General features: G+C 39.7%; 1 protein-coding gene across 6 annotated transcripts in view; it reads left to right on the forward strand.

Moving 5' to 3' along the window:
- The window catches only part of MARCHF6 (membrane associated ring-CH-type finger 6), a 314,477-nt gene that overhangs the window by 259,058 nt on the left and 30,796 nt on the right, over window positions 1–24,623 (forward strand). For 5 of the 6 annotated variants that reach the window (XM_072411957.1, XM_072411959.1, XM_072411960.1 and 2 more), the window contains one exon: window positions 21,425–21,557. The exons of the other annotated variant lie outside the window; for it this stretch is intronic. In XM_072411957.1, the coding sequence (XP_072268058.1) occupies window positions 21,425–21,557 (133 nt within the window). The remainder of the gene's footprint in view (window positions 1–21,424; window positions 21,558–24,623) is intronic. 6 annotated transcript variants of the gene reach the window in all.

Consider the following 24,623-nt stretch of genomic DNA (forward strand, 5'->3'; position numbering starts at 1 on the left):
TGCCACTTGGCTGCCCAATCAAACAGTACATCCAGGTCTGCTTGTAGAATATAGACATCCTGTATGGACCTAATTCCAATATATAGTTTTGTGTCATCGGAAAACACAGAAATGGTACTTTTAATCCCAAACTCTTTATCATCTATAAAGATGTTAAACAGAAAGGTCCCAACACTGAACCCTGGGGTACACCACTAATAACCTTAGACCATCCAGAGTATGAATGATTAATTACTACTCTCTGGATGCGGTCCTTAAGCCAGTTGTCTATCCATTTACAGATTTACTTTTCTAAACCTATTGACCCTAACTTGCATATTAACCGTCTGTGGGTTACTGTGTCAAATGCTTTAGCAAAGTCCAAGTTCACTATATCAACTGCTATTCCACTGTCTACCTGATTAATTACTTCCTCATAAAAAGATAGAAAATTTGTTTGACAACTTCTGTCTTACTTGAAGCCATGCTGACTATCACTTATATTATTATTTTCAGGCAGAAACTTCTTTATGTGGTTCTTTATTAATCTATCTAGAACCTTTCCAACTGTGGACATTAAATGAACCGGTCTGTAGTTACCTGGTAATGACTTTGCTCCATTGTTGAAGGTAGGAACCACATTGGCCACATTGGTACCATGTCAATGAGTAAAGAGTCTCTAAAAATTAAAAATAATGGCTTTGAAATAACTGAGCTCAGCTCTTTGAGGACATGTGGATGTAATCCATCAGGTCCTGGTGTCAACCCTAAGTGACATTGCTATTATGAATTTGGACCTTAGCTCTGCCATTTTCCTTTGTGTACACATAGCTAAAAAAGTGTTTAGTAAATCTGCCTTTTCATATAACCAGTTACCAACCCAGAGACATCCTTTAACCCCCCCAGCGGTCTAATTCTGTCCAAATTTCCATGTAAAAAGCGTTACAATTTTTTGGAATGTAAATTTTTTTTACATTGTAGTCACAGGAAACCCTGTAGATCTCGGCTCATCACTTTGCGCCTGGAGATCAGAGGGGGAAGACGTGTCCCCAGGACCTGGGGGGACCAGAAGGACGACGGGGGACAACAACGAAGGAAGATAGGTGGGGTTTTTCTTACCTAAAGGGACCCCGAGTGTGACTCCGATCTGATCTTTTTGCTATTAATATATTTAAACAAACTTTTGAGGTTTCCCTTACTTTCCTGTGCAATCTGTCCTTTATTTTTATATTTTCTTTTCTTGTTCTTTATGGCTTTTTTTACATGAGCTGTAAGCCACATAGGTTTAATTTTTAACCTCTTAAGCATAATATTTCTTGGAATATATTTTTCAGTGTGCTTGTGTAGAACAGACTTGAAAAATTCCCATTTCTGTTCTGTGTTCCTTGAGGAAAACATTGTCTCCCAGTTTGTCACAGAGAGCCGCCCTTAATAATGGAAAATTTGCTCTCTTAAAATTAAATGTTTTTATCTTTCCTGTTTTTGCTTCCTGGTAACAGCTTACATTAATGAATTCATAAAAATGGTCACTGCTACCCAGATTCTGTTTTATATGCACATTAGTTATAAGCTCTTAATTGTTAGAAAAAACTAGGTCCAGCAGAGTATCATTTCTAGTTGGAGCTTCTATAATCTGTACCATAAAATTATCCTAAATAGTTATCATAAATTCCTAAATTTTCTCCCTTGCCGTTCCTGTAGTGCCATTACTTCAGTCAATGTCCAGGTAGTTGAAATTTCCCATGATTAAAATATTTCAATTTTTTGCTGCTTTTTCTATCTGTATCTATCTAGTATTTGATTCTCTATTTCTTCCTTAGCACTGCCCATAGAAGACTCCAATAATTATTTGTGTGTTATGCATCCCCACATTAAACTCCATCCATAATGCCTCAACCTTATAGCCTGCTCCATCAACAATTTCTTCTTTCACAATCACTTTCAGATCACTTTTCACATACAGGCAGACACCACCACCCTTTCTTATGACACTTTCTACGAAAGAGAGTATACCCAGGAATGTTGACAGTCCAGTCATGTGAAGAACAAAGCCAGGATTCAGCAATACCAACTTAGTCATAATGTTTCTTCATTCAAGGCTTCCAACTCCCCTATTTTGTTTGCCAGACTTCTAGCATTGGTAAACAGGCTGTTTACACTATCACTACATTTACCAGCACTGTTTGCCATATCCTTTTGTTTTTCAGTACAAATAGTACTGCACAATCCAATGTTTGTGCGTCACATGGGAAGCTCCTTATATTTTATCCATAACCCTCCCCCAACTATCCCCAATCCACCCTCCATTATTGGCTGACCCTGTCTTATAATTAACTGTCCCACCCCACTCTGTCCTAGTTTAAATATCCCTCCACATTCCCCTAAATCTGGAAGACCCCCTTCCCATAAGGTGAAAACCATCTCTGGCATATAGGTCGTTGCCCAATGAAAAGTCAGCCAAGAACTCAAAGCATTCCCTGTTACACCAGGACTTAAGCCATGGGTTTAGCTGCCTAAGCTCCTTCTGCCTTTCCTTTGTTGCACATGGCACAGGCAATATTCCAGAGAATATAACCTTGGAGGTCATTTCCTTCTTCTTGAAACTTAGTTCTTTAAACTGATTTTTAAGGGTCCTCCATCTTCCATCTATCCTGTCATTGGTTCCAACATGGACCAAGACAGCTGGGTCATGCCAAGCTCCTCCCTCCTTCCCAGTAATTTGTCCACCACATGTCGAACCCTGGCACCAGGGAGACAGCAAACCATTCGGTTGAAGGTATCCGTGCGACAAACTATTCTATCCGTCCTCCTGATTATAGAATCCCCCATGAAAACCAACTGTCCACACCTTCCTGCATTGCCTGCCCCACCCCTACTAGATGGGCTGCTCTCCCGGCTGTTGGGGGTAGCAGTAACATCTAGAATTGCCACCACTGGGTCTGCCAGCTTCACATCTTCACATCACTTTGCAAATTTGTTAGGGTGCTCCAACACAGGGCTGGCCTTCCTTTTCCCTCTAGGGTGGTAGGGGTAGGGTGCCCCTACCACTCCCTCTAACTACAGTAACCCAACTTCTTATATGTTCATCCAGATTAACCTCTCCACCCTCCACATCTAAGCATTAACTACCTGCTCAGTGAGCAGGAGACCCTTCTGAAGGTGATCCAGTGATTTCAGTGTTGCAATGCGCCTTTTCATCTCTCCAATGCGAGACTTGCTCACATCTGTTACAGCTGTATTCACCTAGGAGCTGTTGCTCCATTTCGGCATACATATGGCAGACTGTGCACTGAACAAAACCTCCCACCTTTCTGACACTCATTTTCCCAGTTACAATGTTTGTTTTCAAGGAGTTGTAAAAGTTTACTTGCAGCTTGTAATTGCTATAAGGATTAAACGCCTTTTGTTTCCAAACTGCTTCTGTTTTCTGACCATTACCTTGCGCTACAGACACCTTACAAGAATATTTGTCCAGTCTGGCAGAGTCCCGGGCTGGGGACTGACCAATATCGTGTGTTGCAGACCGCAATAGTGCACATACCCCATAGCATGGGCACTCAGATACACAGAATCCTCCTGTTCCTCTGGGAGAGGTCACTTTCATAGGCAATTGCAAGGATGCAAAACAAGTACATCCGGAAACAAACTTAGAAGCAAATCCAAAAAAGTGTGTCTGGGGAAAATGTCCCCAGTGGAGGCTAGCCTCAGGCAGTTACTCATGTTATGCTAGTACAATGGTACCGATTTATATTACTATTTACTAAGGTCTCATCAGTCTAAGTATATCTGTACTCATAAACAAGTCTGATCCTAATAACTCAATATCTATACCCAATTTGTGCACATAATAGGACTGCACTGGGAAGTTTCTCATTATCAATACTCAAACAATCAATAAAAGTGTGAAGAACTGAAACAGTCATTATGACAATTTGGTAAATATTTTCCTATTGTGGGGTAACTGATTACAGGTATGACCAAAGTAAGGGGATCTTCTTAGATTATGAAAAATATTATCAATATCAGGTGTGAACAAAGTTAGGGGACATTCTCAGATTATGGGAAAATATTCAGTACACCTATTTCACCCCCTTGAGTGACATCCAGTAACACACCTCTCCCTTTGAGTAACTCCCAAACAAAGGAACATGGAAAAAAACAAAATAAAAAAAACTGTGTGCTTTTGTCAGACACTCTGACAAAAATGATAAGATAACAAAAAAAAATCCTGAAACTTTAGCACACAGGGAAAAAAGTATTATAGATTTAATACTTCCTTAACTTGTTCCTTTCTCAACCCTTTTAACTTTTATTGGCGATGAGAATCAAATCTATATTTTTAACCAAAAATTTTAATGTCTGTCTTTTAAAAAGAACTAAAAAGTTCTGGGACAGATTTACCTGCCATTTAAAGGTCATTTACTAATGGCAGTTTCTCTAAAAAGACTAGTGATTCGTATGTTAATGAATCTCTTAACAAAATGCAAGTCAGGCTCAAAAGGGAAAGGACAACAAAAGCATACATCTACCAAAATAAAATTTTGAATTGTTTTCCAACCTCACTTCAATTATACAGTTGGAGGCTTCTCCCTAAAACACACCAAAATTAAAATGAATGAAAGTATTCAAATATTAAAATTAATATCAATTGTTATTTATAAATGGTATTTATATTAAAAAAAAAAACATATTATGCAGCGCTGTACATGAAATAGACCAAAGCAACCTACTGTGTGTTTTAAGGTCCTCTAGATTTACCTGTCCGGGTCATGTTGAGATTCCATCATTGTTCTGTATTTTTCCTAAATTAAAAAACTTCCAAATTCAATAATAACATTGTATTTTCTGTGGGAGGTTCCCAACAGCTTGGTCACTTACTCCTGACCCTCTACAGTTCATTGTTTCCCTGTACTCTTTTAAAAGCTCTGAATTCTTCTAAGAAACTATTTAGTTGAATTTTCAGTTGGTCATTCTCAGCCTGTAAAGAATTGTTTTGTGCCTTTGTATTTTTGAGAGAGACCTATGCTTATGAGGATGGGTCCCCCAACGTGCTGAATACACCTCATTATCACGTCTGTGTGTTTTATATGGACATGGTTTATCCTCTTACCAGTAGGAAGGGAAAAACAAAATTTGGCAGTGTGGCCAAATAGTCCACAAGCATAGCATCCTATCTTGTGAAAGGCATTAAAACATCCCTTTACCACTGAGACCGGTTTAGGCTGAGGACCTTGAATATCAAGAGCCTTTGATGACTGTTTACAGTACAAAGGAATGGTTTTTTAGAGTTCTGACCTTCCCTACAAACACTGGATGAGGCCACTGTCCTACTATACAAACAGGGCACACCAGTTTCATTTGCATGTGGGGGTTGAACAACTCTCTCCTTGCCTGAAGATGAAGAGGGACCTTCTATTTTAATAACAAACTGATTCTTCTCCAGAGGCAATGTTTTGTTCTCTTTCAATTCGCTGGTTACTCTTGGCAACAACAGCAGCCTTTTACCGATGAACATGTCATCTGCACAAGCTGGTTCAGTGTTTTTACCTTGGCCCAATTGGTTAGTATTGGCTGCCCTTCCTTTAAGAACAGAAATGTTTTGTATCAGCTGTGCCTCTCTCTGTTTGCAATGTATGTGGTCTTTTAGTTCTTAGTTTTACCTTTTTTCATTTCTGCGATTTTCTCTTGGGCAGCTTTATAGGCACTAGTAAGGTGACCACACTCAGTCTCAGATTTCACTAATAACTGCTTGTATTTAATTAATTCACCTTGAGCAGATCTATATTTTTTTTTAACTTGCTCTTCATGAGAAGATCTGATCATCTCATTTAAGGTGGAAGTGTCATTAAACTTGTGAAGTAAATCTTGGTTGGCTGTTTCCATTTTTATTATTTTCTCTTCAGAACTTTGTACCAGGTCTTCTAATATATTAATTCTCGCACTCATGGTTATGCAGGCTTCATACATACCTGCCCTTGCTGGATTTTTTAACTTTTTACAGGTTTTAGTTTTCTGGTCAAATAGTTCCTGCACATATGCCCATGGAGACTCTTTAAATTTAGCATCTGAGGAAAATTGATTCAGTTATGCTTAAGAGTATAGTGCTTAAGAGCTGACACAAACCTTCCCAAACTGGATAAGGATTTAATTTCCCACAGGCCTTTTGTACCTAAAACTTGCAAACTTAGTATAATAAAACTTGTTAGATAACTGATAATACATAATAAAGTACAAAGTGGCCACTTAAAAACACTTTAAACCTAAACAAAATGTATATCAAAATCAAGAACAAAAGAGTAGTGCCAGATAAAGTTATGCCACTCTAGGCTAAAACTGCCAACACAAGTTTTACAACAACAATAGACTGTGACTGGAATACACACCTTTACAAGAACAAAGACCTGATAAAACAAAAGGTCCTGCTCACCATAAATAGTCAATACACAGACAACAGTATTATAAGAACAATGGTCAGCTTTACAGTAAATAGGTAACAATGGAGGGTGATATCAAGGATCACACCTCAGCAAGGATCAAAAAGGCTAAAGCTTCAGTTATTCCCGCCTAAACAGAGGAATATAACTTAACCACTGCTGACAATAAAACAAAATATCTTAAAATGCAATGGCTATCTGAACCATTCTCAAATGACATAATTTAGGATGCTTTTATCCAAAACAAAAACCAACATCTCACTATATGTACTTTAGTCCAGACATCAATCAATCTTATTAAAAACTGTATTCACCAACTAATGTGAAAATTAACATCCATTTATCTTGGGTTTCACTGAAAATCTCATCCAACTTCTTATCCAACTTGCTTTGTAACAACAAACCTAAGTGAGGGGTTCTTAAACAACACCTTAATCCTACTAAACAACTTTTAAGTTAATGTTAATGATCCCAAGTATCCTCCCCTGCTAATTTAAACTGGTTTATTATAGGTACATCCAATACACTTTTATTTTGGGATTTCTATACATACATATGTGAAATATTGCAAATACTCAAACATGCAATGATGTATGGCCTCTTACCAATACCCGCGCAGCATAAAATATCACAGACAATATCACTGTGGTCTCAACTTGTCTGAATGGCTGACTCAGCCTGTACTCACTTAACTCTATTTTTGCAAAAAAACAAAAACAGAAGCTGTTGGAATGAACCCACTAATTTGTGTCCCGAGTCTCTGGTCGCCACTGTTGCCCTATGAATATTATCTGCATAAATATGGATATTTTATCACCCTATCAATGCACATATATATTCAATAAATGAAGGTTCATGCACAAATAATAGCCAGTCACTCAAACAGTTTAATTAGGCAACAAGTTGAAACATAAAATGAACAGCATTATTGGTTGATATAGAGATAGGAACTTCGATCAACAAAGTATACAGTAAATGAGAATAATGTTGTTAGTAGATAAACCCCTGTAGTAATCTGATACTGTTAGTACATAATTACGGTAATTACAAAATTGAAGACAATGTAAGAGTGTATTCAGGAATATCCTATAGCTACATGCTAAGATGTAAATGGGTACCCCGGGAGCCCGATTCCCTAACTACAGGGTCTTGCTAACTTCTCCCTTGCTTCCATGCTTCTAACTGGCTATGGCTGACTTCTGGCTTTCCACCATTTTCCCAGCTCCCAGTCTCATACAGTTGATCCCCATTAGAAATCATTGGGGAGTTAGGATTGGTTGCTGGGTGTGGTCTGTAAAACGACCACTGGTTGACACACTACCCCTGGATTAGGATTGGTTAAAGTAACTTCATGAAATAGACTTCTCAACTATGGGAATCTAGAAGCAAGATCTGAGGTATGGATTGGGAAACTGACTGAAGTCCTCTAATTTTAGGTGTTACTAAAAAGGTCTAGATGGGCCATCACCTTTCCAGCTATCCTAGGCTTGATTGGTTTATTACTCCTTAAAAGGTCCCAATGGTGATCATCTTTATTATGAGAATTAGTTTGTTTATTGGCACCTGTTTTTATCCCTAGGTGGTCCAGATGGCTGGTACAGAGAAACAGATCACAGACCTTCCCACACATATATACCTATATACACATACATATATCTTTCCCCATATATCTTTAAATATCTAAAAACAATCTTGCTTTTCAGGATTCAGGATTTGTATCTGCTGTATGTGTCTGAGAATATAAAACATTTGTGTGAAGTTATGTATATATTTATAGATTATATATTGTGTATGGACTTTACAAAAGCTGTTTGCAAAACGCAACAAGCTTGCAAAAATCTTATCTTATTACCTTGTTTGCTATTTTGATGCCGTTACATTCCTATTTGTTTTTGTAAATTTTGGTGTGATGTGCAATCAGGTATAATTTAATTATAATTAATTTTAAGTTGTTTTGCTATTACATATATACATTTTTGCTTTTAAACCTATACAACCCTACCAGTGGGAATACTGAATGTTATATGCAGCTTACTCTGTACCTCCTGACATCACAGTTTCCATAATAAATAATGGCTAAAGATTTCAGATGCCATCTTTGATCCTAGTATGAAAAAGCATGTCCCAACAAGAATTGTCACTCCTGCCCTAAATCTCTTTGCTCAAATCCCTGTGTTAGTTCTATGGAGAACTCTTAAGTGCAAACGAGTTCTTATTCTATTCCAAGGCACACAGAACACTATGCTGTATTGACTTCTTTTTATTTATGTGTACTTAACTTTGATCAGTAGATAAAGTGTGACTGTGCCTAATCTTTCTTTCTGATCATGCACCTATCTTTTTTTTCCTAAGCCTACCTACACCCATTGAGGCAATCGGATGTTCCCTCAATTTTTTTTACCCAGGTATATTCTGTGCTTCTAAAAAGCATCCAGCTTTATCTTAACGCAATGTATACAAAGAATGCCCCCTTATCCTTTGCAATGTTTTCAAAATGAATATGGACCCTTTATATAGGGTGATCATATCCCCCGTTCTTTAGGGAGAATAGATTCAAGTGAAGTAATCTCTCTTCATAGCTGAGCTTCTCCATTCCTTTTTTTCGTTTAGTTGCCGTTCTCAGCACTCTCTTCATTTCCACAATATCCTTTTTTTGGACTGGTGCCCAAAACTAGACTTCATATTCCAGATGAGGTCTAACATACTTTTCTAAGTTTGGGGGCAGAACTATGTCTCAATCCCTGCAGTCTGTACTACTTTCTAATGCAAGAAAGTACTTTGATAGCTTTAGAAATTGCAGCTTGGCATTGCATGGTATTAGTTGGTCTGTGATCTACCAAAACACCCAGATGCTTTTACATTTTTGATATTAAATAAAATCAAATATTGCATTCAAGTCTGCTTGTACATTATAGACATCCTGTATGGACCTAATTTTATTACATAGTTTAGTATCATCTGCAAACACAGAAATTGTACTTTTAATCCCAAACTCTATATCATTTATGAAGATGGTAAACAGTAATGGTCCCCACACTGAATGTGGAGGTACTTTATTTATCTAATAACCGTAGACCATTCAAAGTATGAATCATTAGACACTTCTCTTTAAATGCAGACTTTAAACCATTACACACAAAGAATTTTCTAAACCTATGGACCCTAACTTGCATATTAATCGTCTGTGGCGTACTGTCAAATGCTTTTGCAAATCCCAAGTACACTATATAATCTGCTACTCCACTGTCTACCTGTTTACTTACTTCCTCATATAAAGAGAATAAATGTGTTTGACAAGGGTCTTTCTTGATACCATGCTGACTAACACTTATAATATTTTTTTCCAGCAAAAACCCTTTATTGAGGTTCTTTATCAAACTGCCTAGGATCTTTCCAGAAGTTGAGCTTACTTCTAAAAATTAGAAACAATGACTTTGAAATAACTGAGCTCAGCTCTTTGAAGACACGTCTGTGTATTCTATCAGGTTCTGGTCCTTTATTAGCCTTAGTTTAATTAAACAGTTGTCTGATCATATCAATTTTGAGCCATTATGGTTTGAGGCTGCGACAATGCTATTTGCATTTTGGACAACAGGCCTAGAAAAGTGTTTAGTATATCCACCTTTTCTTTATCCCCAGTTACCAACCCCAAGTCATCTTTTAGACCTGATATTTTTGCTAATAATTGAAATTTTGAAGATTTGCCTTAGTTTCTTTTGTGATCTGTCCTAATTTTGAAGTTTTGCATATTTGATTTCCCCTTTACATTAACATTTACTTTAAATTTTCAAATGATGGGGATCTTTCATTTTTATATTTTTGGAATGCAAATCGGCCATGGGAATATTTTTTGCAGTGTGTTTCTGTAGAACAGACTTAAAACATCCGCATTTCTGTTTCATGCTCTTTAAAGACAATATTCCTTCCCAAATATAATGTTTTACCTTTCCAATTTTTGGTTCCTGTTTACAGCTTATATTAAATGAAATCATATTATGATTTTTTTGCAGTGTGTTTCTGTAGAACAGACTTAAAACATCCGTATTTCTGTTTCATGCTCTTTAAAGACAATATTCCTTCCCAAATATAATGTTTTACCTTTCCAATTTTTGGTTCCTGTTTACAGCTTACATTAAATGAAATCATATTATGATCACTGCTATCCAGGTTTTCTTTTATATGTACATTTTTTTAAGCTTTGCATTGTTTGAAAAAACTAGGTCCAGCAAAGTATCATTTTAGTTGTGCTTCTATAAACTGTGCTATAAAAATGATCTTGTATTTGATTCAAAAATGTCCACTCTTTTGCTGTACCATAAGTGGCATTACCCCAGTCAATATCAAGGTAGTTAAAATTACCCATCACTACCACCATTGCCAGCAATGTTGTTAGGAGGCGCTCTTTGGGCCTACAACCCCAGGCGGTGCCCCACCGCAGGAGGGCGTGCTCGGCCTATTCCCCCTGGCGGCTGCTCACGGTAGCACGGGGTTTTAGGATTGGTGCCCTGAGGGTTGCAGCATCTATGTTTCTTTTTTAGCTGTGTTTTTTCTCTCGGCATCCTCTGCACTGAGGCTGCACAGCTGTGTAATTGGAGCGGTGTTACAGCTGATGGCAGAGTGGTTCCTGAGCAATCATATGCTGTCATTGGTTGCTTGGGCTTTATAGCCTTTCTGCTTCTAGTCTTCTGTGGCTGTTATAGCGTTAGCTGGACTTATCTGTGCTGAAGAGATTCTTGAGTGTTTTCTCTTGTTGACCTTTGACATTCCACTTGAACTCAACCTGGACTGACCTTTGCCTGTGACCCCGACTCTGCTTGTGCCCTTCCCTTTGTACCTGATCTCCTGTGGTGGACTGATCTCCTGTGTTTGACTTCGGCTTGTTTTCTGGATTCCCTGATAATTTATGTACTGTGTATCTGTGGGCTCCTGGTCAGCTGCCGGCCTATCCCCAGACACTATCCCTTGCGCACCGAGGGCCGGGGGATGCAACCAGTCTCCCGAGGCTGAGCGGGAGCTCGCTATAGATGAAGACTGCGACGTTAGATTGGGGGACTGGTGTCTGGAGAATACTGGTACTGACCAGGGCTTTAAATTATAACAAGCCACAAAACAAAATACAAATATCTTTTCCAAATCATGGAGGATTTACAGGAGCAAGTCAGGCTCCTGACAGGTGTCGTGAGCCAACTGGCACACCGAGTAACCGTGCAGGAAATTCAGGGACAAGACTTTGCTCCTGCTGTGGCAGCTGCCACTCCTGCTATACCCAAAGTTCCATTACCTGAGAAGTTTTCTTGTGAGTGCTGCAGTTGAGAATTTCATGCAGTCTTGTAAATTGTATTTCCAGCTGTAACTACTCTTACCAGGCAGGGAGACTCAGAGAGTTGGCCTGGTCATATCCCTTCTTCAGAGGGATTCCCAGACATGGGCTTTTAACCTGCCTCAAGGGGACCCAGCCCTCTCCTCTGTGGATAACTTTTTCAAAGCCATGGGAATCTTGTATGTGGAGCCAGGCCTGACTTCTACTGCCAAAGCAAAAAAGTCTCGGACAAGGTCACAGACGGGCAGTGGAGTTAGCTGCGGAGTTCCGCTGCTGGGCTGTCAGTTCCCAATGGAATGATCCTGCACTTAAGAGTCAATTTAGTTGGGGCTGTCTGATGCCATCAAGGACGTTCTGGGTAACTATCACATGCCGAGACTCTGGATGAAATCAGTCCCCTTTAGAGCCTCACTAGTCCAACCCACCTCCAGGCAAACCCTCTGGCTGGTTATTTGTGCCACTGCCTCTATACCTGCAGGTCCTCCAACCCCCCGACTTTAGACCCCGACTCTGCTCTACTGTGTACCTTTGGGCTCTTAGTCAGCTTCCGGCCTATCCCCAGACATCATCCCGTGTGCACCAGTTCTGGGGGCAACTAAGTGCTGGTAGACACAGCCAGTCTCCTGAGACTGAGCGGGGGCTTGCTAAAGGTTAAGACTTAGGAGTTAGATTGGGGACTGGTGTCTGTAGAATACTGATACTGACCAGGGCCTTAAAAGTGTTTGCGTTTCCATAAACCTTTCCCCTACCACAGCAAGACCCCCTTTCCATTTGGATGCAAACAATCTCGGGCATATAGGTTGTACCCCAATGAAAAGTCGGCCTAGTGGCAAATCCCCTGGTCCTCATGGACTACCAGCGTAATATTTTAAATGACATGAACTGTATATGACAAATCTACTAACAGACCTGATTAATAAACTTCTCACCCAGAGCCTTCTATTTCCTACCTTTTTACATGGTATTTTCCTAATTGGTGTTAAAAACCCAAATTACCATCATTTTTGTCCCATTGCTTTGTTAAATATGGACTATAAACACCTAGGCAACATTATAGCTAACCGACTGCAATCCTTCCTCCCATCCTCCTACAAACAATCCATGTGTGTAAAAAGCTTCCTGGATCTTGACAAGATATAATCTATAACTTTTTTTTTTTTTTTTGCTGGCGTGGTCAAGCAAACCCGAAATTGATTTCTTAAAAGTAATTTGCTATTTGTAAGCAAATGTTTTCAATCCTGGACCAGATCCATTCCAGGTTTGCTGGACCACCCAGCTTCACTGATAAAAATGTATCCTCTCTAGCTTTGGCGAGCTTTAATAAATCAGGCCCTTTGTGTCAAATGTGTCATTTGGCAATCGGCAGACTGAGTTTAACACAAAAAGCTTTTTACACACATGGATTGTTTGTCCTGGTTGACCTAAAATTGAAAACGATTTAACAATATTTGTTTTTTTTTGGTGTCCCATGTCTCGTGAGGAGCAACGTGTATTGTGAAATGCTCTGAGAAATGAAAATGGGACAATTATTAGAATATCTTCATCAGAAATAAATTACCAACAAAATTGTATACTCTGATCTTTTTTTCTTTTTTGATTGATTTCTATACATTTGAATGATGAACATTTGGTGCCCTTAACCACCTGGGCGTTTCACTGATTTTCACTGTTACACACTGGTACACTGTTTTTCATGAAATTTTTTTTTTTAAATTGTAGGCCTGTAACTTACAGAAATATGTCTGAACAAGGGTCTAGTAGATATCATGAATATAAAAAACGTTTGAAACACACAATCATGTAAAAAAAAAATATTTACTTTTAATAAAATTAAATAAAAAACACAAAAATCAGCGTAAACAAGAATACATAAATAAATCAAAACTACTGAAAATGCAATAATTCGGTATACTGTATAGTAATATATTTTTCCGTAGTGTGGTAAATTTTAAAACAGAGTCCAACATCATATACCTATAGACAAAACCACATAAATATATTTTGTATTATTTTGTATTGGATTGGATACAGGACTTTGTATTGAATCTAATATTTGAATTTCCCGCTACGACCCCCATCGACAGGCGCATGCACGGACATCATCAGGAATCGCCGAGGAACGCGTACGCGAACGCCGGGTATTCTAATTCTTTCCGAACGTCTGTACTTCCATGCAAAAAGTGTTAAATTTTTGGCATGGAAATTTATTTTAGATTGTAGGCTATAATTCACCGAATTACTCAATAATTACTTATAATTCACCTAATTACCGCATAACTCACCGAAATATGTCCAAAATTTTATAAATTTTTTGTATTGGACTCAATACAGCTTTTTTGTATTGAGCTCAATACAAAGGTATTTGAATTTCCCGCCCCGCCTCCCGCACCGACGCATGCAGCAATGTCACCAGGAAACCCCGGAGATCGTCACTGCACTCGCCGGGAGAAGACAGAAGAGGACAGACGTGTCCAGAGGAGCTGCGGGGACCGGGTAAGTATATTCTTTCAATTGTAATCCGATTCTCATACAATGTATGACAATCGGATTGCAATATAATGTTTGTTTACCCACCTGAGAAAAGTTCGGGTTTAACACTTTTTGCAAGTGTTTTTACCCCGAACCAAGGTCAGGTTTAACGGCCGGGTGGTTAAAATCCATTTATAATCAATTTATAAATTTGTAAAACAAACAATATACAAGGTTTGATATGGATGTGGCACTGGAACTCTGGTGCCGCTGCTGCTCCTTCCTCAGCTCCTACAATTGCTCCTGCTACCATTTCTTTGCCAGATCGTTTTTCCGGTGACCGGAAGATGTTTTCAAACTTCAAAAATTCTTGCCTACTTTACTTGCATCTTCGCCCACACTCCTCTGGCTCAGAAGAACTATGAGTTGCCCTTGTGATGTCCTTATTGCAAGGTGATCCTCAGTCTTGGGCTTTCAGTTTGCTACCTGGTAATCCTGCCCTTCTTTCTGTAGAACCATTTTTCAAGGCACTTGGTCTTCTTTATGATGATCCAGATCGGGCAGTGTCTACTAAATCTGCTCTCCGTTTCTTGCGCCAGAGACACAGAACCACGGAGGAGTACTGCTCTGAGTTTCGCCGGTGGTCTGCTGATTTGCAGTGGAATGACCCCACTCTCCGATCTCAGTTCCAGCTAGGACTGTCTGAAATGAAATAAAGATTCTCTTGTGCACTATCCTCCACCTGAGAGTCTGGATGCCACCATGCAGCTGGCAATTAAAACTGACTGACGCTTCCGGGAACGACGCCAGGAACGTGCCGCACAATTTACACAAGCTCCTATCCCTCTTGTTAACTCGCCAGAGGCTACCGAAATTTCAGCCGAACCCATGGAGACTAATCGGTCCAAACTGCCAGCCGCTGGGCACAAAACATATGTTTGTATTGTGGAGGTAATAGACATGACAGAAATAACTGTCCTTTCAAGCACCCAAAAGCCTTGGTCTAAAGGATGGTAGGGAGGATTCCCTAGGCCGTTCATTCAGCACTCCCTTTTAAAGCACTCCCTTTTAAAAAGATTACATACACAGGGATTGGTAACAGGCGTTAAGTACTGGGCACCTGGAACTGGTAACCAGTGATAACTGCTGGGCACCTAGGATTGGTAACAGGCAGTAAGTGCTGGGCTTTTCAGGCCTAGCAGTTTTTCAAGCAGCATTGGTTCCTGGCGACAGGAAAATGAGGTGTAGACGCAGCAAATGCAACCCTACTGCCAGTGTGAATTCAGCCTAACTTCGGATGTCACCTCTTAGCGCTATTTCTAGGTAACACAAAGAGCATTATGCATGTGATTGCAGAAGGGGGCAGGACAGCCAGTGCCCTCCTCTCATCACTTCCAAAAACCCAAACTTCCTGTGAAATGTATACTATAAATGTTCCCTGTGGAGCCTGAAAATTTCAAATCATTATTACATACAGTTTAGGGGATATGAAGGTTTATACACAGTGAGCTGTAAGGCTGAGGAATGTGACATGCAGCATTTTCACACACTGCTCTGATGACGTCATTACACACGCCCGCTGGGCAGAGACATTGTTTACACAATGGTACTCGGCACAGCTATGAGATGGGGGAGAGACAGCCTGTGTCCCGATCACCTCATGCGCTGTCCCCACTCCGCCTGGCTCTAATCAGCAATCAGCTCTTACCAGCGGAGAACGGAGCGAGCAGAGCAGCCTCCCAGGTGTCCATTTAGAGCTGCTAAAAACGTGTCTGGCGGAATAATCATGGAAGGTGGGCAGCCTGCCCCTCAAAAATGGGTTGGGGAGAACAATTAGTCTTGTCTCGCTCCTTTGATTCTGATGATATCGAACCTGAATCTTCACATATCATTGATCTTTTTAGAATTCTGTTAGCTGCCCCTGTAGGTTTGAAAATTATTCCTCCTGAAAAACCAATTTGTGAAAAAGTCTCTCTGTCTCCCTATCCTTGCATGGGGTCATAATTCTAAGGTTGACGGTCACCAAGGGCTGCGGAAAACTTTTGACTTCATCTCAGATGAAGATGCTGGAGACTTCATTGCTGCCTGCTCCAAATGTGCTCAAAACAAAGTCCCAAGAAGATTACCGTCTGGTCTACTGCTTCCTCTGCCTGTACCTAAGTGTCCTTGGGCCCAAATTTCCATGGACTTTATCAAGGACCTACCTCCATCAAATGGTTGCACAGTTATTTTGTTTGTAGTGGATCGTTTTTCCAAAATGGCTTATTTTTTTCCATTGAAAGAGCTTCCTTCAGCTCCAGCCTTGGCTAAAATCTTCCTCCAGGAAGTGTTCACCTGCATGGTCTTCCCTCCAGCATTCCCAGATCGAGGAGTTCAGTTCACATCTCATTTTTGGAGGGCCGTTTGTCATCTGTTGGAGATTGAGCTGGACCTCTCTTCTGCCTACCATCCACAGTCCAAAGGTCAGAAAGAGTCAAACAGTGCCTGGTACAATTTCTCCATCCATCTACTGGTTTCAGCCCTTCCTTCTTGACTTTTGGGTGTCGCCCCAGAGTACCTCCTCCTATTCCTTCTGGTTCAGAAGTTCCGGCCGCCGCAGAAGACAGTTTCCATTAAATCTTGGAAGATGCTCAGAGAGCATTGCATAAATCACCACAGGAAATCTGCAGATAAAAAGAGGAGCCCTACCCCTTGATTTGTACCTGGAGATAAGGTCTGGTTGTCTACCAAGCATAAAGGTCTTCGGGTCCCATCTCCAAAACTTGCTCCCCGTTTTATTGGACTCCTCTCTGTTTTATCGCAGATTAATCAGGTGACCTAAGAGTTGCCGCTGCCCTCCAGTCTTCGGATTCCCAACTTCCTGAAGTCTCTCAATCTCAACCATTATTCCCACAAATCCCCTTCTCCTGCTCCTGCTGGGTGGATTCTGAGGCAGAGTTTGAAGTGGAGTCCATTGATTCTAGACTGCTGTTGGCTGGACCACTCTTATCTTCATGCCCCTTTGCTGGTGAAGGACTTTATTAGGCGATTTCCCAAGAAGCCGGGGGATCCCTTCCGAGGATGGACCCTAAAAGAGGGGATACTGTCACAGATCAGCAGCATGGCTGATTTGGTACTTTTTGTTCACCAAATATATGTCAGATCAGCTGCAGTTTGTCTCCTTACCTTGCTTCAGGCTGCTCTGTCCAGGCCTTGGAGGTTTTCCAGCTGATTTCTATGCACCTGCTCATTCTGTCCCCGCCCAGCCTGCCTGTTAGCCCCACTATATAATTGTGTTCAGACTGACACTCCTTGTCTTTGCAATCTCTCCTCATAGCTGAGCTCCTCCATTCTATTTATTAGTTACCCTTCTCTGCACTATTTTCAATTGCTCAATGTCCTTTTTGTGAACTGGTGCCCAAAACTGGACTGCATATTCCAGATGTGGTCTGACCAATGCTTTGTACAGGGGCAGGATTATGTCTGTCTCTGCAGTCTATTTATTTTTTAATACAAGAAAGTACTTTGCTAGCTGTAGATATTGCAGCTTGGCATTGCATGCTATTAATAAGTCTATTAGCCAGAAACCCCATTTTTGACTTCCTCAAACGTATTTCCTCTAGACCGTATGAAGCATGCGTGTTTTAGTCCCCAAGTGCATAACTTTACATTTATCAATAATAAATGTAATTTGCTACTTTGCTGCCCAATCATACAATGCATCCGTGTCTGCTTGTAGATTGTAGACAACCTGTATGGATTTAATTCCATTACAAAGTTTGGTGTCATCTGCAAACACAGAAATGGTACTTTTTATGCCAAACTCTGAATCATTTATAAAGATGTTAAACAGTAAAGGTCCTAACCCTGGGGTACACCACTAATAAGCTTAGACCATTCAGAGTATGAATCATGCGGTCCTTAAGCCAGTTCTCTATCCATTTATAGATTAAATTCTCCTAATCCTATGGTACTGTGTCAAATGCTTTAGCATAGTCCAGGTATATATCAACTGTTATTCCACTGTCTACCTGTTTACTTCCTCAAAAAGAAAGTACATTTTTGACAACTTCAGCCTTTCTTGAATCCATGCTAGATAGGAACCACATTGGCCTCATGCCAATCCTATTGTAACATGCCAGTGATTAAAGAGTCTCCAAAAGTTAGAAAGAATGGCTTTGGAATAACTGACTCAGTTCTTTGAGGACATATGGATGTAACCATCAGGTCCTGGTGCTTTATCAATCTTAATGTTATCCAACTGTTTCAATCATATAAATTTTGAGCTCATTTAAGGCAGTGACTTTGCTATTAGCAATATGGAATCTGAGCTCTGCTATTTACCTTTGTGTACACAGAGCTGAAAAAGTGTTTAGTAAATCTGCCTTTTCTTTATCGTCCGTTATCAACCCCCGAGATAATTTATATTCTATATAATTTTCAAATGATGAAGGTGATGCTTCATTTTTATAATTTTTGATTGCTCTTTTCTTATTCTTTTTTAAGGTTTTATACATTAGATGTGAGCCACATAGGTTTTAATTTTAGCCTTCTAAACTCATTACCTATTGGAATAAATTTTTGCAAAGTGTTTGTGTTTAACAGACTTGAAAAATTCCATATCTGTACTGTGTTTTTTGAGGACAATGTTCCCTCTCAGTCCAAGTCATGGAGAGCCGCCTTTAATAATGTAAAATTAGCTTTTTTTAAAATTTTATCTTTCCTGTTTTTACTTTCGGTTTACAACTTACATTAAACGAAAACTAAAACTTAATGCTTGCTAAAACTGCTTCATGAAATGATGATCACTGTTACCCAATTATTTTTTTATATGCATATGTTTGTAATGAGCTCTGCATTGTTTGAAAAAAACTAGGTCTAGCAAAGTGTCATTTCTAGTTGGGGCTTCTGTACCTGTAGTTCCATTACTCCAGTCAATGTCAATTGTTAGTTGGCCCAGAGGAAGACAAAAAAAACCCTGGTACAATTTGCTTCGACGGGAAAAAATTCCTTCCTGATTCCATGAGGCAATGGGATGTTCCTTGGATCAACAGTTTCTCTTTAGGGAAGAGAGTTCTCTATTTGGACCATTTATATATTTATACAGGGTGATCATATCCCCTCTTAAATGTCTCTTTTCAAGGGAGAATAGATTCAGTTGAGCTAATCTCTCCTCGTAGCTGAGCTCCTCCATTCCTTTTATTAGTTTAGTTGCCCTTCTCTGCACTCTCTTCAATTCCATAATGTCCTTTTTGTGAACTGGTGCCTAAAACTGGACTGCATATTCCAAATGTGACCAATCCTTTGTACAGGGGCAGGATTATGTCCCCATCTCTGCAGTCTATTCCTCTTTTAACCTCCCTAGCGGTTCATTTATTTCCGGTTTTATATGTCTAAAAGCAGTACATTGTTTTTCATGAAAATTTATTTTACAGTATAATATAACAGTATGAGTATAATAAAGTTTGAAACACAAAATCATGTAAAAACAATTCATTGAATAAATTAAAAAATCTATATATTTAAAAAAAAAAAAAAAAATTTAAATTAAAAATAAAATACTCATTTTACTCATACTATTATATATACTGTAAAATAAATGTTTTTGAAAACAATGTACTGCTTTTACACAAAAAAATCCAATGTATTGCATTCAATACAGTTATTTTGTATTGAATGCAATACAAATGGATTTTGAATTTCCCGCCCCGCCGGCAATGTACACGCACCGACGTCACCTGGAACTCCCCGGTGACTCATCAGATGCAGAAGCAGGAAAAAGACAGAGATCGCGGCGCTGGAGGGCGCAGGAGACCGGCGGATCAGATAAGCCTCTATTTACTATTACCTTCCCATAGGATGACATGACCCCGAGTGTGACTTTTTTCTACCCCGAGTCACACTCGGGTTTACCTCTAGGGAGGTTAATACAAGAAAGTACTTTGCTAGCTTTAGATATTGCAGCATGACATTGCATGCTGTTATTAAGTCTATGATCCACCAGAACTGCCAGATCCTTTTCCATTTCTGACTCCTCCAAATGTATTCCCCCCTAGACAGTATGAAGAATGCATGTTGTTAGCCCTCAAGTGCATACCTTTACATTTTTCTATATTAAATGTCTTTTGCCACTTGGCTGCCCAGTCAAATGTACATCCAAGTCTGCTTGTGGAATTATGGACATCCTGTATGGACTTGATTCCATTACATAGTTTGGTGTCATCTGCAAATACAAAAATGGTACTTTCAATCCCAAACTCTATACCATTTATAAAGATGTTAAACAGTGAAGGTCCCAACACTGAACCCTGGGGTACACCACTGATAACCTTAGACCATTCAGAGTATGAATCAATATTTACAACTCTCTGGATGCGGTCTTTAAGCCAGTTCTCTATCCATTTACAGATTGACTTTTCTAAACCTATTGACCCTAACATGCATATTAACTGTCTGTGGGGTACTGTGTCAAATGCTTTAGCAAAGTCCAAGTGTCAACTGCTAATCCACTGTCTACCTGTTTGTTTACGTCCTCATAAAAAGAATATTTTAACACCTTGTTTGTTGATGCTGTATTTATTCTTGTAATTCTTTCAGTTTGCTAATCTTAAATTAAATGTTGTAGGAACCTGTCTGCTATTTTCCCAGCTTGTGTCTATGAGTATTTGTATAGCGGTAGGATCCCATGGTTTGTTGTTAGAATAAATAACATCGCAGTCTGATAGTCTAGGGAGCAGATAGATCCACCTTCAGATAATGTCCTTAAATCACTGCGCCCTGCCTGATGAAGATCACACTAGGCAACACCCACATGTGAGGCCAAGCCCTCATGATTGATAGGACTGAAATCTAGTGAATGAAACTGGCTGAATGAAGCCTAGACCAATAAGACTGGGGAAGAAAGGGTCTAGAATATGCTGGCTGTCTATCAGCCAAAAATGAAGCTGACTTCTTCTGACTGACTGCATCTTCTAACACACAGTATGTGCTGATAAATCAGAGTAAGTTCGGAAGAGAAGCATGTACAATTGCTCAATAATGAAGGTAAGGCTGTATTTCAGCTTTAAATGATAGTTTTGCCTGGGGGATAAAAATACAGTAAAAAACATTGCCCCCTCCCCAACAAAAGTATATTAGAGGGGGAAAAAACTTTGGCGGTTTGCTGGTAATTATGTGGACTTTATATTCACTTTATTTTTAATCATATGTCTTACTGTTTTTGTTTTGTTTTTCTTTTTTTTAGGTATATGCAAATGGAATACGTAATATTGATCTTCATTTTATAATAAGTAAACTGGCTGCACCAGTAATCTCTGTTCTGCTATTGTCAATGTGTGTGCCGTGCATTATATCTGCAGGAGTTGTTCCATTATTAGGTATGTGTTTTCACTTGAAATTTATTGTTGTATATTGTAGAATGCAGGAAAAGGTTTAGTTGGATGATTGATAAAGGTTAGTGGGAAACAGGATGAGTTTTTGATTATAGTTGATGTTTTGTGGGCTGTAGGAAGATATTTTGTTGGCCTCTCATTTGTTTATGAATGATGATGATGTAAGTGATGTATGATGTTGATCTAGCATGATTTCATAAAATACCTACTGTACTGCTATTATTTTCGTAAAAGTTTTCTGTGTACAGCTTATATACTGAGACCCACATTGACATTGGGTCTCACATCATTTGAAGTTTCTAATGTCCAATTGTTTCCTGTAGATTTGATTACAAAAGTCCCCCCCCCCTAATAATTAAATTTTTTGCCTTACACAGCCTTAGACTTTTTACAGCCAATTTTTAGATAAAGTATATTGTTTGGGAGCACTTGGCTACGCGATAACAGTGTGAGCAGCACACTACAGGAGCTCCGCGCCACACCAGGCTTTTTCTACTGCACAAATAGACTGCTCAGCGGCAGAAACTGGCACTTTCCTTATGCCTTAGTCTAAAAAGATCAAGGGACTAAGCAGATCGAGCAAAAGAGAGTCCCCTGTAGTATTTCCCTTCTGGCACGCCGGGCTCCATGATGCAGGGAACACCTAAGATGGCACTCATGCGCCCCTTAGCAGCCTCTTCACACAGGTGGGGACAAGCTGTGCCTGACCCAAAGGATGACGCTCGAAATCAAGCGAACAGTCCAAGGTCTTCTATGGTCTTCTCCCCAGCCTCTCCTCTCACTGTACCATCTACTTCTGCATCCCTGCATGAAAGAAATCTGCCACAGGACTTACAATCTTTACTGCAGTTTCTCCCAACCAAAGCTGATCTGGATTCTCTGGCAGCTTGTATTGAGGGTTCTATACAGAGGCAGTTAGAAACATTTCGGAACAGAATAACCACTGTTGAGTCTAAGGTGGTTGCCACAGACTGATTCCCGAGAAAATAGAGGGAGACGCAATAACATTACATTGAGAGGGATCCCTGAAGCTACTGTGGGCAATGATCTGAATATGTCTGTAACAGCTATTTTAAATATGGTATTGGACGGTTACCGAGCGTATAGCTTTAGATAGGGTGCATAGAGTGGGACCTTTGAGAAGTACATCTGACACATCTTCAAGAGATGTTCTTTGCAGAGTCCACTACTTTGCCCTCAAGGTACAGGTCATGTACAAAGCATGGACTAAAGGATCCATTGACTTTGACGGTGCCAATGTCTATCGGATTCCTGACCTATCCAGTCGCACATTTCGCAGGATACTATGACCGCTTCTAGATCCCATCTCTTCTAATGCTGCTACATACCGATGGGGCCACCCATTTCATCTTGTGATTAGCAAAAATAATTCCACATTTAATCTTCACACGCACACCCAATTACTTTCATCGTTGTTTTCCTTCCTGGGTACGGATCCCATCCCGGTTCTAAATTGGTTGGAAGAATTGAAGGGATTGCAAGAGTCAATAGTGAGTCCCAGTGTGCATTTCCATTACAGACTACATCCGAGACTCATACTACCACTGAATCGCCAGTATCTGGAACTGCATGAGCCGTAAATATTTTTAGGATATGTTGGCCACTATTAGTTAAATGCCGAATGCATCCTACTTTCTCTTCATACAATTTTGTAATCTTTGCCTGTTCAACCAGTTATTCTAACCAGATGCACCCCCAGGATTGCATGAGAGACTGATGTGTGGACTTTGCCTCATACTCTATGGAAATGAGGAGAATATATTGCTCTTTTATGTTTTTGCCAGTCCTTCCTGATTCATTGATCGGCTGTAAGATCACCAATGATTATTGGGACGGTTAAGTAAGTTAATGTACTCACATTTTGTTAATTTCAATGTGTGAATTATCTACTAGGCCTATGTTCATTTCACGTTAATGTATCTTGTTGTTGTTTAGCCTATTTATTTTCAAGTTATACTTAAAACTGTAGACGTGAGCACAGCTCCGCCTGCTGTTGAGTGACACTTCCCCCAATAGGTCACTCTACCTCATTTTTGGAGGTTTGAGATTAGTATAGTCAGGACCCGAGCTTTTTCTCTTTCTTTTCCTGCTCGGACACACTTTTTACAACCCCTACTACCTTGAACTCCTACTTGTTCTTTCCCTGACACTGGATTGAATATGGCATTGCAATTCACCTAACTAAATGTAAAGGTCCTTAACTCACAGACGAAAAGGTCAATATTATTAAGTACACCGGCAAGATCTCATTGTCAAGTAGCATTTTTACAAGAGACACATTTTTCTCACGATATGGTTCTACACCTGTGCAATAGAAAATTTCAGCCAGCTTATTACAGCACTTCTCCAGACTCCAAGTTTAGAGGTGTTAGCATTATCATAGCCAAGGCAGTGCCTTCGATTCTCACTGCTGCGCATACCGACCCAGATGGTAAATTCCTTATTGTACAAGGGAAAATACACTCACAAGCATTTACAATTGTTAATGTTTTTTGCCTAACTCTAACCAACTCCCGTTCATGGAACAATTGTCAGCAACAGTAGAAGAAATCAGTACTGGTACAGTTCTCTGGGGTGTTGCTTTCAGTATAACGTTAAGCCCAGCTCAGGATGTCTCAAAGGGATCCACTCATTTGTCTTTTACATTTCACAAAAAGCTGAAAACACTAATCAACTGGTGGATATTTGGTGCATCCATCACCCCACAGACAGGGGTTAAACATTTTTTTATACGTATTTATTCGCTAGTTCACGTAAAGCAGTGTCTTGGCGCCTTAATGATGCATTACTAGGCATACCTAATGTTATATCCAAAATGGACACAGTATTAGGTACTTTTTTCTCTCTTAACACTTGGTCTTCTGATAAACCGTTTCATGTCTGGGAAGCGCACAAATTTTTTGTGAGAGGCTTACTCATACAACAAGACAGTGGACTCCAAAAACTTAAACAGGAGAAACTCAATCAGTTATTGAAAGAACTTCACCAATTAGAAACACAACACAAGAAACAGCCTAATGCAGATCTGGA

The sequence above is a fragment of the Pyxicephalus adspersus genome, chromosome 5, assembly GCF_032062135.1.
Source record: "Pyxicephalus adspersus chromosome 5, UCB_Pads_2.0, whole genome shotgun sequence".
Taxonomy (NCBI): Eukaryota; Metazoa; Chordata; class Amphibia; order Anura; family Pyxicephalidae; genus Pyxicephalus; species Pyxicephalus adspersus.